The 16,434-nt window shown below is 43.1% G+C and overlaps 1 protein-coding gene across 14 annotated transcripts in view; it reads right to left on the reverse strand.

The window, feature by feature from the left end:
- Window positions 1-16,434, reverse strand: part of LOC128695950 (G-protein coupled receptor moody) — a 284,935-nt gene that overhangs the window by 43,710 nt on the left and 224,791 nt on the right. For all 14 annotated transcript variants that reach the window (XM_070093135.1, XM_070093133.1, XM_070093134.1 and 11 more), the window contains 2 exons: window positions 5,087-5,140; window positions 3,043-3,170 (listed from right to left, as the gene is read on the reverse strand). In XM_070093135.1, coding sequence (XP_069949236.1) covers window positions 3,043-3,170; window positions 5,087-5,140 — 182 coding nt within the window. The remainder of the gene's footprint in view (window positions 1-3,042; window positions 3,171-5,086; window positions 5,141-16,434) is intronic.

Here is a 16,434-nt window from a genome sequence, read left to right on the forward strand (position 1 = left end):
GAGATTAGTGAAATGGATCAGAGAATACCTGACAGGGAGGCAACAACGAGTCATGGTACGTGATGAGGTATCACAGTGGGTGCCTGTGACGAGCGGGGTTCCACAGGGGTCAGTCCTAGGACCAGTGCTATTTTTAATATATGTGAATGACATGACAGAAGGGATAGACTCAGAAGTGTCCATGTTTGCAGATGATGTGAAGTTAATGAGGAGAATTAAATCAGATGAGGACCAAGCAGGACTACAAAGAGACCTGGACAGGGTGAAAGCTTGGTCCAGCAACTGGCTCCTCGAATTTAACCCCGCCAAATGAGAAGTCATGAAGATCGGGGAAGGGTAAAGAAGACCGCAGACGGCGTATAGGCTAGGTGGCCAAAGACTGCAAACCTCACTCAAGAAAAAGGATCTTAGGGTGAGTATAATACCGAGCACATCTCCTGAGGCGCACATCAACCAGATACCTGCTGCAGCATATGGACGCCTGGCAAACCTAAGAATAGCATTCCGATACCTCAGGAAGGAATCGTTCAAGACTCTGTATACCGTGTATGTCAGGCCCATACTGGAGTATGCAGCACCAGTTTGGAACCCACACCTGGTCAAGCACGTCAAGAAATTAAAGAAAGTGCAAAGGTTTGCAACAAGGCTAGTTCCAGAGCTTAGGTGAATGTCCTGCGAAGAGAGGTTAAGGGAAATCGGCCTGACGACACTGGAGGAAAGGAGGGTTAGGGGAGACATGATAACGACATACAAAATACTGCATGGAATTGACAAGGTGGACAGAGACAGAATGTTCCAGAGATGAGACACAGAAACAAGGGGCCACAATTGGAAGTTGAAGACTCAGATGAGTGAAAGAGATGTTAGGAAGTATTTCTTTAATCATAGAGTTGTCAGGAAGTGGAATAGTCTGGCAAACGATGTAGTGGAGGCAGGAACCATACATAGTTTTAAGACAAGGTATGATAAAGCTCATGGAGCAGGGCGAGGGAGGATCTAGTAGCGATCAGTGAAGAAGCGGGGCCAGGAGCTATGTATCGACCCCTGTAACCACAAATAGGTGAGTACACACATATATATATTGTTTTTATTAACACATCGGCCGTCTCCCACCAAGGCTGGGTGGTCCGAAAAAGAAAAACTTTCATCATTATTCATTCCATCACTGTCTTGCCAGAAGGATGCTTTACACTACAGTTATAAAACTGCAACATTAACACTCTCCCTTCAGAGTGCAGACACTGTACTTCCCATCTCCAGGACTCAAGTCCGGCCTGCCGGTTTCCTTGAATCCCTTCATGTTACCTTGCTCACACTCCAAGAGTACGTCAAGTCCTAAACACACACACACACACACACACACACACATTATATATATATATATATATATATATATATATATATATATATATATATATATATATATATATATATATATATATATATATGTATGTCGTGCCGAATATGTAAAACTGATCACTTAGCAAGAACTCATTTAAAATTAAGTCCTTTCTAAAATTTTCTCTTATACGTTTAAAGATATATATTTTTCATTAATGTTAATGTAAAAAAATTTAATTTTGCACCAAAAGATGCTTAGAAAACTTTCCTAACCTTATTATAACAGCAATTTATTTTAGCCTAACCCAACTAAATATATGTTAAATACGTTTACAATAATTTAGTATTAAAATGGTATAAAATACCGACAGGTTGTTAGGTAAGACACATATGCAACAGTTAGGAATCTTTATTTCGAAAGGTTTCGCTTACACAGTAGGCTTCTTCAGTCGAGTACAGAAAAGTTGATAGAAGCAGAAGATACTTGAAGACGATGTAATCAGTCCATCACCCTTAAAGTTTTGAGGTGGTCAGTCCCTCAGTCTGGAGAAGAGCATTGTTCCATAGTATGAAACAATATGGAGATGAAGTGGCAGGATGGAGCCTTATATAGCGCCAAGAAGTGAGACGTAGGTCACTAGAAGAGGTAAGAACTCAGATGTTGGGAGGTCAGGTCCCTCTCAAATCCAGCCGTTCTCACTAGTAGAGGTTGTCGAAGTTGATTGTAGGTCTGTACCAAGATACCCTTGTGTTGCAGTGTCTGACAGAATGAACATTAAAATGGTATAAAATACCGACAGGTTGTTAGGTAAGACACATATGCAACAGTTAGGTATCTTTATTTCGAAACGTTTCGCCTACACAGTAGGCTACACAAGGAAGGGGGCGGGATGCTGAAGAAAAAATTGGCTCAAGGTGTAACACTACTTCGAGCGGCTCCTGCTTGACAATTATATACTTCTTGCTGACCGTGGAGTATATGTCGTGAAATTAAGCAAAACCTTGTTATTTGTGAATGAGCTGTGTAAACAGTTGCTGACGTAACAAGCTGCACCATGTCCTCGGCATAGCTGAGGGTATAAGTTTATATATGTTTCCTTAAGACACCTGCTGTCCATGTTCACCCATTAGTAAAATGGGTACCTGAGTGTTAGTCGACTGGTGTGGGTCACATCCCAGGACAAAACTGACCTAATTTTCCCGAAATGCTCTGCATAACAAGCGGCTTTCTATACAGTAGTAAGTCACTGATGTCAGCTAGGACTGTATACCTTGTACATGTACATGTAGAAATAAAGATTATTATTATTATTAGCTGCACACCTCCCTACTCAAAACTGTATTTAATTCCTCAGTGTAAAGATTATACACACGAGGGTGTGTCGGATCAGTGACTCCCACTTGTAGTCTCGGACCTTATCCAACCACAGCACCACGAAGCCTTGTCGGAAACACCAATATATTAAAAGGATTCCGCTTGGAACTGCTCCCATTCATTTACGCTAATTTCATCAACAGTTTCCAGTAATTTACTTGATTGATCAAGGTCATTCTCAGAGAGCCACAATCACAACATGACTTTACCTACATCCTACGAAAACTGACGTTGTAGCATAGTGACAACGTTGATTTTTTTCCAAGCAATCATAAATTAACCTAGATAAGCAATACTCCCCTAGGAGAATGAGCTAGGATACGTACCCCACTTGCTGAGCAGCGTAGGCAGGAGCATGACAAAGGCGAACACCCAACAGAAAGCGATCATGAGGGCGATCCAACCTTTCCTGTACACCAGCTTGTATACGCTGAAGTGAGCGATCATGATGTACCTGTCCACCCATTGTCATCATTATTGTTGTCATTACTATTATTATTATTAGTTATTACTACTAGTATTACTATTGTGTACGAACACAGTGTGCAGAGAACAAATTTGAGAGGAATGACACAGAGGTGCAGAGAACAGGAGTGAAAGTGAGAGAACACAGGATGTAAAGTTAGCAGGTGTGAGAGCAGCGACACAGGGTGTAGATAGCAGTGACACAGGGTGTAGAGAGCAGTGACACAGGGTGTAGAGAGCAGTGACACAGGGTGTAGATAGCAGTGACACAGGGTGTAGAGAGCAGTGACACAGGGTGTAGATAGCAGTGACACAGGGTGTAGAGAGCAGTGACACAGGGTGTAGAGAGCAGTGACACAGGGTGTAGAGAGCAGTGACACAGGGTGTAGAGAGCAGTGACACAGGGTGTAGATAGCAGTGACACAGGGTGTAGATAGCAGTGACACAGGGTGTAGATAGCAGTGACATAGGATGTAGAGAGCAGTGACACAGGGTGTAGAGAGCAGTGACACAGGGTGTAGAGAGCAGTGACACAGGGTGTAGATAGCAGTGACACAGGGTGTAGATAGCAGTGACATAGGATGTAGAGAGCAGTGACACAGGGTGTAGATAGCAGTGACACAGGGTGTAGAGAGCAGTGACACAGGGTGTAGAGAGCACTGACACAGGGTGTAGAGAGCAGTGACACAGGGTGTAGAGAGCAGTGACACATGGTGTAGAGAGCAGTGACACAGGGTGTAGATAGCAGTGACATAGGATGTAGAGAGCAGTGACACAGGGTGTAGATAGCAGTGACATAGGATGTAGAGAGCAGTGACACAGGGTGTAGATAGCAGTGACACAGGGTGTAGAGAGCAGTGACACAGGGTGTAGAGAGCACTGACACAGGGTGTAGAGAGCAGTGACACAGGGTGTAGAGAGCAGTGACACATGGTGTAGAGAGCAGTGACACAGGGTGTAGAGATCAGTGACACATGGTGTAGAGAGCAGTGACACATGGTGTAGAGAGCAGTGACACAGGGTGTAGAGAACAGTGACACAGGGTGTAGAGAGCAGTGACACATGGTGTAGAGAGCAGTGACACAGGGTGTAGAGAGCAGTGACACACTGTGTAGAGAGCAGTGACACATGGTGTAGAGAGCACTGACACAGGGTGTAGAGAGCAGTGACACATGGTGTAGAGAGCAGTGACACATGGTGTAGAGAGCACTGACACAGGGTGTAGAGAGCAGTGACACAGGGTGTAGAGAGCACTGACACAGGGTGTAGAGAGCAGTGACACATGGTGTAGAGAGCACTGACACAGGGTGTGGAGAGCAGTGACACAGGGTGTAGAGAGCACTGACACAGGGTGTAGAGAGCAGTGACACATGGTGTAGAGAGCACTGACACAGGGTGTAGAGAGCAGTGACACAGGGTGTAGAGAGCAGTGACACATGGTGTAGAGAGCAGTGACACAGGGTGTAGAGAGCAGTGACACACTGTGTAGAGAGCAGTGACACATGGTGTAGAGATCAGTGACACAGGGTGTAGAGATCAGTGACACAGGGTGTAGAGATCAGTGACACATGGTGTAGAGATCAGTGACACAGGGTGTAGAGATCAGTGACACAGGGTGTAGAGATCAGTGACACAGGGTGTAGAGATCAGTGACACAGGGTGTAGAGAGCAGTGACACAGGGTGTAGAGAGCAGTGACACAAGGTGTAGAGATCAGTGACACAGGGTGTAGAGATCAGTGACACAGGGTGTAGAGAGCAGTGACACAAGGTGTAGAGAGCAGTGACACAGGGTGTAGAGAGCAGTGACACAGGGTGTAGAGAGCAGTGACACAAGGTGTAGAGATCAGTGACACAGGGTGTAGAGATCAGGTACGAGAGAACAGGTGTACACAGTGTTGACTCACCTGTTGATAGTAATCATGGCTATGGACAGCAGCGAGACAGCAACATTCCAGTACCTGTGTAAGATAATACTTATTATCCAGTTATATAATTCAATTACATTATTACTTCTTTATCACTTCTCATTTATTTTCTTGCTATCTTATTACTTCTCTTTCAACTTTATTAATAATTTTACTGCATCAATGATATTACAATAATACTGATAATCTTTCTAAGATAATATCTGAAAAATTATAATTATAACACTTGTCAACAACAGCAAATATATTTGAATGTATTTGGGGTATTTTGACGTTGCTAAATCCAAAAATGTCAGTAGGATTTTGAAACTGGTTCTAGTTAGTGAGATATTACATACCTACCCTTCAGTAACAGGGAACTTAGCCATAACTCATGTATTTATATATGTAGTGACAATTTGTATATACAAATAGTTTTAATAACGATCAAAATTTTATTTTTTAATGATTTAATATTTAACATGACATTACTATTACCTTCGTTTTATTAATTTTCCTGATAAACATGAGTTCTTCACCAAGAGTCTATTTGAACAATTCCATTGCATTTTGTTATATTTGTGGCGAATACTCTTTGTAAAAACAAAGAAAAAAAATCACAGATTTTGTAAAATTAACTTATTTGTTTATTTTTGAGTGACGCTGGAGAACAAGACAAGTCTTGGGCTTCCCATATGGCTTGCAAAACCTGGGTAGAATCCTTATGACAGTGGAAAAATAGGCAAAGGAAATGTTTAAATTTGGGTGTGCCTATGGTGTGGAGAGAACCGAAGAACCACCAGGATGATCGGTATTTTTGTATGATTAATGTGAAAGATTTTATTTGATACAAGAAAGTCAAGTGAGAATATCCTGATTTAGTGTCAGTAAAGAGACCTGTGCCACACAGCACTACCTGACCTTTTGTTGTCAGATGTTGAATAAACACAGGGTATAGGAGGCAACACAGGTGATAGCATTTCAACACCCCAGCAGTTCTCTCAAGAACAACTCAATGATCTGATACGTGACCTCAGTCTATCAAAGAAACATCTGAACTGTTAAGCATCCAAATTACAAGAAAAGAACTGTCTACAACAAGAAGTTAAAAATAACAGCTTATCGGACAAGAGAGGTTGAACTTCTTCCTTACTTCAGCCAAGACTGGCGCTTCTTTATACACGGCTCCATTACAAGCTTGAACAGTTTATTTTTTTATTTATTTATTTTATGTGTTTGCAAACAGTACATTGAGATTTTGTATTTACAACAGTGGGTTGCACTGCAAAGAGCCTCTATTATGCCTAGGCATTATGGGCCAACTTAACATTATTGGCTTACAGACTACTTAACACTAAAGATTATATCATAGTTGTACAGTAGGATAGTAATTATATCATAGTTGTACAGTAGGATAGTAATTATATCATAGTTGTACAGTAGGATAGTAATTATATCATAGTTGTACAGTAGGATAGTAATTATATCATAGTTGTACAGTAGGATAGTAATTATATCATAGTTGTACAGTAGGATAGTAATTATATCATAGTTGTACAGTAGGATAGTAATTATATCATAGTTGTACAGTAGGATAGTAATTATATCATAGTTGTACAGTAGGATAGTAATTATATCATAGTTGTACAGTAGGATAGTAATTATATCATAGTTGTACAGTAGGATAGTAATTATATCATAGTTGTACAGTAGGATAGTAATTATATCATAGTTGTACAGTAGGATAGTAATTATATCATAGTTGTACAGTAGGATAGTAATTATATCATAGTTGTACAGTAGGATAGTAATTATATCATAGTTGTACAGTAGGATAGTAATTATATCATAGTTGTACAGTAGGATAGTAATTATATCATAGTTGTACAGTAGGATAGTAATTATATCATAGTTGTACAGTAGGATAGTAATTATATCATAGTTGTACAGTAGATTATTAATTATAAATGAATCAAAATTTGTATAAGACAAAAGATATATTCATATATTCGAAAATGGTTTTTGTGAAAACAATGATTTAATTATAATCGTGTCAACAGTGGATAAAAGGTTCAAAGTGATTGTTGAAGTTATGATGTGGGAGAACATAAGTGAATATGTATGTACTGAGTATTTTATTACACAATGGTAACCAATATGTGTCTCGTCCAACAAAATTGTGTTGATGACCAACATGTAAAGAAAATTGTTGAAACATCGTTTTCATAGGCAGTAATTACTGGTGTCTGAATGATCTTAATATGTTAATCTGCTGTTATATAGAGTGAAGCGCTTGTATTACATGGCCTGACTTTTGCATAATCTAAAAAATAATTTCAGTGTTATTTGCAATGGACGGGCAGCTCCCAGGGAGAAAGAACAGCAAGTTTTCCCATCCATTCCTAAGAGGACAGCTTCAACACAGCTGGTAGTGCAGATGTGGCATTGAATCCGTGCCATACCATACTCTTCAAGCTAGTAAATCAGCAATCCTGGATAGCAACCTCACATCTACCGAGCCACCTCGGTGAACAAAAAGGAGGGCGGTAGGAAACCCACCATAAAGCATACCTTCTTCGGCCACCACCTCCTGGAATCCAACAGGCAGCCTCCAGAGAAACATCAGTCACCTGAAAGACACCCGAAGCCTCCCCCGCCCCCCAGTAGACTGGAAAGGGACTGGGATCTCTAGATGATCCAGATTCCACGGCAAACTACACTACCACCAAGGACCTCAATCTCAGGAAGTGTTCCCTGGAACCCCTTCTCAGGTCTAGGAACTACAAAGACTAAGGGTAGAAACAGGAAAGGGAAAGTGGAGGGATGGGAGAGGAGAAGGAAAGGGAAAAGGGTGATGAGGAGGATGGGATAGGGAAGGGGGGATTGGGGAGGAATTAGGTTCAGTCTGAGGAAGAAGACCAAAAGGGCTAATTCCTCCGACTGCTAGCCTCTTCACCATGCCAAGGAGCCCCCCTGTTTGTTCTCTCTAGGCTGGAATATTGCTGCACACTAATGGCCCCTTCCAAAGCAGGCACAATTGCAGACCTAGAGAATGTACAGAGAACTTTCACAACATGTATAAGTATGATAAAGCACAAAAATTACAGGAATGGTTGAAGCCCCTTGATTTGTACTCCCTGGAATGCAGGCGAGAAACATACATGATAATACACACTTGGAAAATCCTAGAGGAACTAATCCCAAATCTGCACAAGAAAATCACTCCCTATGAAAGCAAAGACTGGGCAGGAGATTCAGCGTCCCCCTAATGAAAGGCAGGGGTGCCATGAGTACACTAAGAGACAACACAATAAATGTCAGGGGTCCAAAACTGTTCAACTGCCTCCCAGCATACATAAAGGGGATTACCAATAGATTCCTGGCTGTCTTCAAGAAGGCACTGAATAGGTACCTAAGTCAGTACCTGACCAGCTGGACTGTGGTTCGTACGTCGTTTTGTGAGGGCCAACAATAACAGTCTGGTTGTTCAGGCTCTGATCCACCATAAGGCCTGGCCACAGACTGGGCCGTGGGGGCGTTGATCCCCAAAACCCTCTCCAGGTATGCTCCTTCCCATGCATACTCGTTTCTGGCTCTTCGGCTCAACTATTTTCCCGAGTTCTTTGCCTTCTAATTTTTTTTCCATGCTCTAGTACACTTAGCTTTGGCCTCTCTGCACCTACCATGGGATCACGTTTTTTTTCTTCCGCCTTCCTGCGCTTTCCGGCCATATATGTACTTCATCCCATTCATTGTCTTTCCTTCTAGTTCCCTTTTTCACTGCACCTCATGCAGGAACTGCCTCATGTCTGTGTACTGTGAAGTGTGTGTCTGAGAGAGTGAGTTACAGAGGTCGACTGAGGTTTTGCCAGGTCAGTGCTGAGTAACTACATGCAAGTGGTGGACACAGTCTTCCGTGAAGCCTCTCATGCTGGCTAAACCTTCATCCCCCTCCCTCCCTCCCCTTCCCTCCCTCTCCCTCCCCCCCTCCTCAGTCCTCATTCCTGTCCCCTCACCCTTATTCCTACCCCTCCCTCACTCAGTCCCCATTCATTCCCCTCCCTCATTCATTCCCATTCCTCCATTCTTTCCACCTAACCCCATTTCTTCACCTTCCCAATCAACACCCCTTTGACCCATGCATGTCAGGAGAATTGATAGGGAACAGTGTAGTAAAGAAAGCGAATGCCAGACTGAAGTTCCTGTATAGACAAGCACAGTGTCTACCTACTGAGGCTCGCAGGACCCTATGTCTAGCCCTTATACAATGCCATATGGATTACGCTTGCTCTTCATGGTACTCTGCCTTGACAAAAAAAACTGAAAGATAGACTGCAAATCACCCAGAACAGAATCGTAAGATTCATCCTGGGGCTGGGACCAAGAGAACATGTAGGCCAGGATGAATTACAGCAGTTGGATATGCTGAATGTTGAAGACAGAGTAAAACAACTGAACCTAAATCATGTTTATAAAATTGCTCACGAACAGTGTCCAGAATATCTTGCTGTCAATTTTGCCAAGGTTGGGAACCAAAGCAATCATAGTACTAGGGGGAGAGAGCACAACTTTGTAGTACCCACAGTCAGTGGCCAGGCTTCAAACACCTTTTATTGTACAGCAATAAAGGAATGGAACAGACTGCCTGCACATGTCAAAGCCAGACATAGCATGAACCAGTTCAAGAAGAGTGCCAAAAGGTGTCTGATGAATGTAGCTACAGAGGAGGCCTGGTCACAGACCGGGCCGCGGGGGCGTTGACCCCCGAAACTCTCTCCAGGTAATCTCCAGGTAAACAGAAAGGGAGGGGAATGATTTTCTATTTTTTAGCTAACATATGTGTAAATTTGACCTTATTCCTAGTAATGACCCTCGTATTGTAGATAGTCTTAATGACCTTGGTGTAGTAGATAGTCTTTTTAGTATGATAATAAGATGTTATCTTCATTGTAGAATAATAAGAAAATATTATAACCTTTATATTATAATAATAAGGTAAAAGGACCTCAGTGGAAATAAGTCACTCTGTCTGACTTTTTTGGGTTATCCCAGGTTCTCTACACATATGCTGCTATGTATGATAATTCTATGTAACTGTATTTGTGTATACCTGAATAAACTTACTTACTTACTTATTCCCTCCCTACCCAACCCCATTCTTCCCCTCCCTCACCCAACCCCATTATTCCCCTCCCCACCTAACCCCATTTCTCCCCCTCACCTCTCAAAACCTTTCCTATCCCCATCCCCACCCCTGCCACACCCTCTTCCTCCCCTCCCCACATTTCCACCTTCGCCCCCTTCTTCCACCACGTCCCCAACCCCCTCCTCCCCTACCCAGCCTCTTCATCTCTACCCTGCTTTATCTTTTTCTCCACCACCCACTTCCTCTCTCTCTCTCTCTCTCTCTCTCTCTTTCTTGATTCGTCTCAGATCTCACCTGCTTGTCTCATAATAATAATAATAATAATAATAATAATAATAATAATAATAATAATAATAATAATAATATCTTTATTTCTACAAGTACATGTACAAGGTGTACATGTGACATACTACTATATAGAAAGCCGCTTGTTATGCAGAGCATTTCGGGCAAATTAGGTCAGTTTTGGCCCAGGATGCGACCCACACCAGTCGACTAACACCCAGGTACCTATTTTACTGATGGGTCAATAGGGACAGCAGGTGTCTTATGGAAACACGTTCTAATGTTTTCCAGCTGTACCGGGGATTCGAACTCCGGTCATCTCAAAACACAATCATCTCTAAACACAGTTATCTCTAAACACTATTATCTCAGTACAAAATCATTCCAGAAAAACATCTTAAAACGATATTCATTTATTAGAAAAGACAGCAAAACGGGAGAGAGAATGAAAATGGTAAGGTGGGGATGGAGGGGGGGGATGTTGATGAGAGAAGGGAGGAGGGGGAGGAGGGGGAGGAGGGGGAGGAGGGGGAGGAGGGGGGAGGAGGGGGGAGGAGGGGGGAGGAGTGGGGAGGAGGGGGAGGAGGGGGAGGAGGGGGAGGAAGGGGAGGAGGGGGAGGAGGGGGAGGAAGGGGAGGAGGGGGAGGAGGGGGAGGAGGGGAGGTGTGGGAAGGGGAAAGTATTTTGCTGATCACTTAATGTAACACGTCACAACCGTACCCGTCACTTGAACTTTCCTGAGGAGACGAAACTTGTTTGGGTAACTTAAGACTCACCTGAAAAGGAGAGACTCACCCGAGGAGAGAATCACCTTAGGAGGGAGGCTCACCTGAGGGACACTCACCTCAGGTGGACACCTCATCTGAAGAGGTCAAGGACTCACTCGGCGAGATGGAAAGATTCAAGTGAAGACTCACTTGAAAAGAGAGATACTCACCTGAGATACTCACCCAAGATACTCACCTAGGGTAAGTCTCATGAGAGAGGGATTAATCTCCTTAGAACAGGGGTTCCCAACCAGGGGTGCTCGCACTCCCTGGGGGTGCGAGACATCATTCCAGGGGGTGGGAGAAGCGTCCGTCTTAATAACAGGAAATTTATTCAATTACTTATTAATATTCAATAATCATAGTAAAATTACCATTATCTTTATTTTCATCTCTTTATTTCAGATTATCATCAATAACCCTTCACCATGTCGAAGGAAATGGAATGATTGTAGGGGGTGCGAGGTTAGAGCAAAAATTTTATAGGGGTGCGGGAGTAAGAATAAGTTGGGAACCACTGCCTTAGAAGATCAATCTCCTTAGGATGGAACACTTTCCCGATGTGTATAAGAACTAACGTTATGTGAGACGTGTTTACCTCTGCTACCAAGGCAGTGTCTGATGCAGGCAAACTGTCTGATGGTTACAACCCTAAAATCTTGCTTCTCGTTACCAATTTAGGGATTTCGTAAAATAAAGTTAGCTTGTGCAATCGTATTTTGTGTGGAAAAATTAGCTTGTGCATATTTTCTTCTAGTGAATGAATGGTGTGTTATTTACACAAATAACCCGCACGTAGGAGAAAAACTTTTAGATGAATGGTTCAGAGAACCGACACGTTGATAAATTAGACACATGTGCAACTCTTGGGTATCTTTATTGAGGAAACGTTTCGCCACACAGTGGCTTCATCAGTCCATACCAAGGCTCTCTGAACCATTTACCTACAATCCTGTCAGACACTGCAACTTCTTGGGATCTTAATATTTGGGAATTCTTCGCTTGCCTAACCCTTGGGCACGACCTACTTCCACATTAGACAGATGTGACACCACCTACGACTGCTGCACCTCTCCTGACTACGGTATATAAGCTAATCCGCACATATGCTGCATTCTATTCAAGATTATTGGACTGACCACATCGACTCAAGGTTGAGGGACTGATTACCTCATTCTCCTCCTGTTCTTCACGTTTTCCTTTGTATGGACTGATGAAGCCACTGTGTGGCGAAACGTTTCCTCAATAAAGATACCCAAGAGTTGCACATGTGTCTAATTTATGAGAAAAACTTATGACAATGTTTCGGTCCAACTTGGACTGAAACGTTGTCCAAGTCCAAGTCAGACCAAAACGTCCTCATAAGTTTCTTTTTCCTATGTGCGGGTTATTAGTGTATTGTTCCAGTCGCGGTATTGGCCTTTTTTATTCTTTGTGGGTTATTTGCTGTGAGTTTCGCTAGTTAGCAGAGGTATATTATTTCATCGCTGTCTGTCTCTGTGGAAACTACCCTTGTGGCTGTTAGGTTACCTGGGAGCCAGGGAACTACCCTGGTGGGTGTTAGGTTACCTGGGAGCCAGGGAACTACCCTGGTGGGTGTTAGGTTACCTGGGAGCCAGGGAACTACCCTTGTGGCTGCTAGGTTACCTGGGAGCCAGGGAACGACCCTTGTGGCTGCTAGGTTACCTGGGAGCCAGGGAACTACCCTGGTAGCTGCTAGGTTACCTGGGAGCCAGGGAACTACCCTGGTGGCTGTTAGGTTACCTGGCAGCCAGGGAACTACCCTGGTGGCTGTTAGGTTACCTGGCAGCCAGGGAACTACTCTGGTGGCTGTTAGGTTACCTGGGAGCCAGGGAACTACCCTTGTGGCTGTTAGGTTACCTGGGAGCCAGGGAACTACCCTGGTGGCTGTTAGGTTACCTGGGAGCCAGGGAACTACCCTTGTGGCTGTTAGGTTACCTGGGAGCCAGGGAACTACCCTGGTAGTTGTTAGGTTACCTGGGAGCCAGGGAACTACCCTGGTGGCTGTTAGGTTACCTGGGAGCCAGGGAACTACCCTGGTGGCTGTTAGGTTACCTGGGAGCCAGGGAACTACCCTGGTAGCTGTTAGGTTACCTGGGAGCCAGGGAACTACCCTGGTGGCTGTTAGGTTACCTAGGAGCCAGGGAACTACCCTGGTTGCTGTTAGGTTACCTGGGAGCCAGGGAACTACCCTGGTAGCTGTTAGGTTACCTGGGAGCCAGGGAACTAGCCTGGTGGCTGTTAGGTTACCTAGGAGCCAGGGAACTACCCTGGTGGCTGTTAGGTTACCTAGGAGCCAGGGAACTACCCTGGTGGCTGTTAGGTTACCTGGGAGCCAGGGAACTACCCTGGTGGCTGTTAGGTTACCTGGGAGCCAGGGAACTACAGCAGCTCACTTGACTACTGCATCCCAAGTGCTGGTAAATATCCTTTGTGACATTCGCTTATTTCTGGTGTTTGGTCATTTTTTTTGTTTTCGACCCTGGTTCATTATAATGTAATCTCTTACATTAGTCCTTCAGCCTACTGTATACGACTTTATTTTCATCTTTACGGTAAATGGTGTTCTGTTTCTCTGAAAGGTAACGTCGTTTCACCATCTGTCCGACACGACAGAGAAAAAGTAAACTGGCTACAGGTTTGGTCATTAATACTTTTTACATGCCACCTGTTTAATTTGTCTAAGTGTGTGAGCCAGATGTCTTTTAACCTCTGCGTGTCATTTCATTGCTGGTGGGAGCAACAGGTGTGTCGGCACGTGTTAGTGAAGTCTTGTCTGTCTCATCTACCAAATTGCCTTACTCCTGGTTGAATAGAACTCATCTCACTGTCAGACAAAGAGTGGTCAGTTTCTCCAAAGTATTGAAGGGGACAGGAGAAGCAGGAAACAGAGTAGACACCAGGGGCATGAATCGCAGGAGGAGAGGTACAAAGCTGATTACTGCGAAGGGTGTTAGCTTGGCGAAAAGTAAGTTTGACGTCTAATGAAATGAGAGAGTTGTTGAGAGAGAAACTTATGACGGCGTTTCGGCCCGATTTGGACCATTAATTAGTGACACTGCTTCATGTTTCAGATGTTTGGCTCTTGGTCACATTTCTTTCTTTCAGTTTTCCATTGTTTGCTACAGTTATAATTGTGATTCTTTGGTACTGTTTGTCTTTATCTCATAATTTCCCAATTTAGATTATAATTCCTGGTTATTGTTTTTCTCATTTGCAGTTTCCCTATGGGGTCTTCCCAAAGATTCGAAGCCGTACTTCTGACGGTGGCTACAACCTTGGCGCGATGGAAGCTTTAAAACAACAGCAGGTAACGGAATACCATCAGCAGTCAGATAATCTCTCATTACACTAGGGTGCTCACTGTAGCTGTGTTTAGAGGAATATTGGTAAGCGGATTTTTTTTTTTTTGGCATATACGTGTTTTGATAGTTTAAAAGTCAAGACAGGTATGAGAACTGCAGAGTTTATACCCTTCAACTTTAAGCTTGTTAACAAACCATACCACGGGTGGGGTTTGAACCCGCGGTCAGTCCCACAACTCCAGACCGTCGCGTTAGCCACTGGGCCAGCTAACGCGACGGTCTGGAGTTTTGAGACTATCTGACCACGGGTTCAAACCCCACCCGTGGTAGGTATTGTTTGCAATCGTGTCACTACGATTTCGTGAGTCAAGTTAAGCTTGTATTCAGGAGGATTAGATCCTAAGGACGCGGGATTATTCTCTGACAATGCACTTTACTGAATCTTTTTTTTTTCCTAGAGGAAACTGTCAAGGATTACTCTCACTTTGTTAGAAGTTGCAAATAGTTAATAGGACCCAAAAATTTTCTAATTGTGTTTCGGTGTGGTCATACCTGTAGTATGAAATTAGTCCCCATTATTTGATGGCCACTGATTTATATTTTATATATTTTTATGTCCTTATTCGGAATATTTGAATGTTTATGGTTGTTTATACAGGCTGGAGGAGAACAGGTTGTGATTATAGACAAGGAAGAAACTGTGATTCACTTGAACTATCCTGGAATTTTTCTCGTCTGTTTAGATTCAAAATAGGCTAATTAGAGAAGAAAATGAGAAAAGGAAGAGATTAGTAAGGGATGATCAGAAGAAGAAAGGGAAAAATAGATATGGAAGAGCAGAGGAAGAAAGAATGAAAAATTAGCGAGGTGAATGAGAAATAAAGAGAAATTAGGAAAGAGTTCAAAAGTAGAAAGTAAGAGATAGAGAAGAAATTGGAATCCATGAAGCATGAACCGACAACAGAAACTTCAAGATCAAGTTGAACAAAGAACTTGGGAACAAAAAATACTTGAATATGAACCCCGAGATCAATACGAACAAAAGACTTTAGAACTTAAGGCATTAGCACTTGAACAAAAGATACTAGATTAAAAAAAAAAGTAGATGAAGACGTGATAGAAGTCACTGTACCACCGGAGTTCACATGCCGAGGCTGCCACCATGCACAGGAGAGGACATAGCCTGCTCATGGTACGTTCTGAGAACAGCGTCACTGAGGATAGCCCACTGACACCTGGGCAACAAGGTAAAGTGTGTCACTTTCTCCTACTGTACTGGACATTTATACTAGTGTCTAATGAGGATAGTTTTGACTACACTGAAAAAAGGCGATTCTTCAGGCTTTTCAAAATACTCCATCACAGCGTCAGCGGTGATGAAGCTTTCAATTGCTGGACCTCTCTTCTGGCTCCAGTATGTGTGTCCATCCTCCTGCCTCTGCTTCAGACTGATGAAGACTGAGGGACTGATCACCTCACCTTCCACTGTCTCTGGTATGTGATCTCTGTACTGAATTGAAAAATGCCACTGGTTGGCAAGGCATTTTCAAAATAAAGATACCCAGGGGTTGCACTAGTGTAATTCATTAAGATTAATAACTACTCTCAGTAAGGTACAAATCACCTGAGGAAAAGAGATGCACATGAGGAGGAGAGATTTACCTGAAGAACAGGAAGACTCATTTGAGTACGAAAACTCACCTGAGGAAGGGAAGTGCAGCATGTTCTTAGTACGTTATAATTTATTTAGCATTCATCACACAACCACTTCTTGCATTCCCTCTACACCTGTAAAACTTGCAGTTAGGTCGGAGTGGCTGCTAA

The sequence above is a fragment of the Cherax quadricarinatus genome, chromosome 41 (assembly GCF_038502225.1).
Source record: "Cherax quadricarinatus isolate ZL_2023a chromosome 41, ASM3850222v1, whole genome shotgun sequence".
NCBI classification, from domain to species: Eukaryota; Metazoa; Arthropoda; class Malacostraca; order Decapoda; family Parastacidae; genus Cherax; species Cherax quadricarinatus.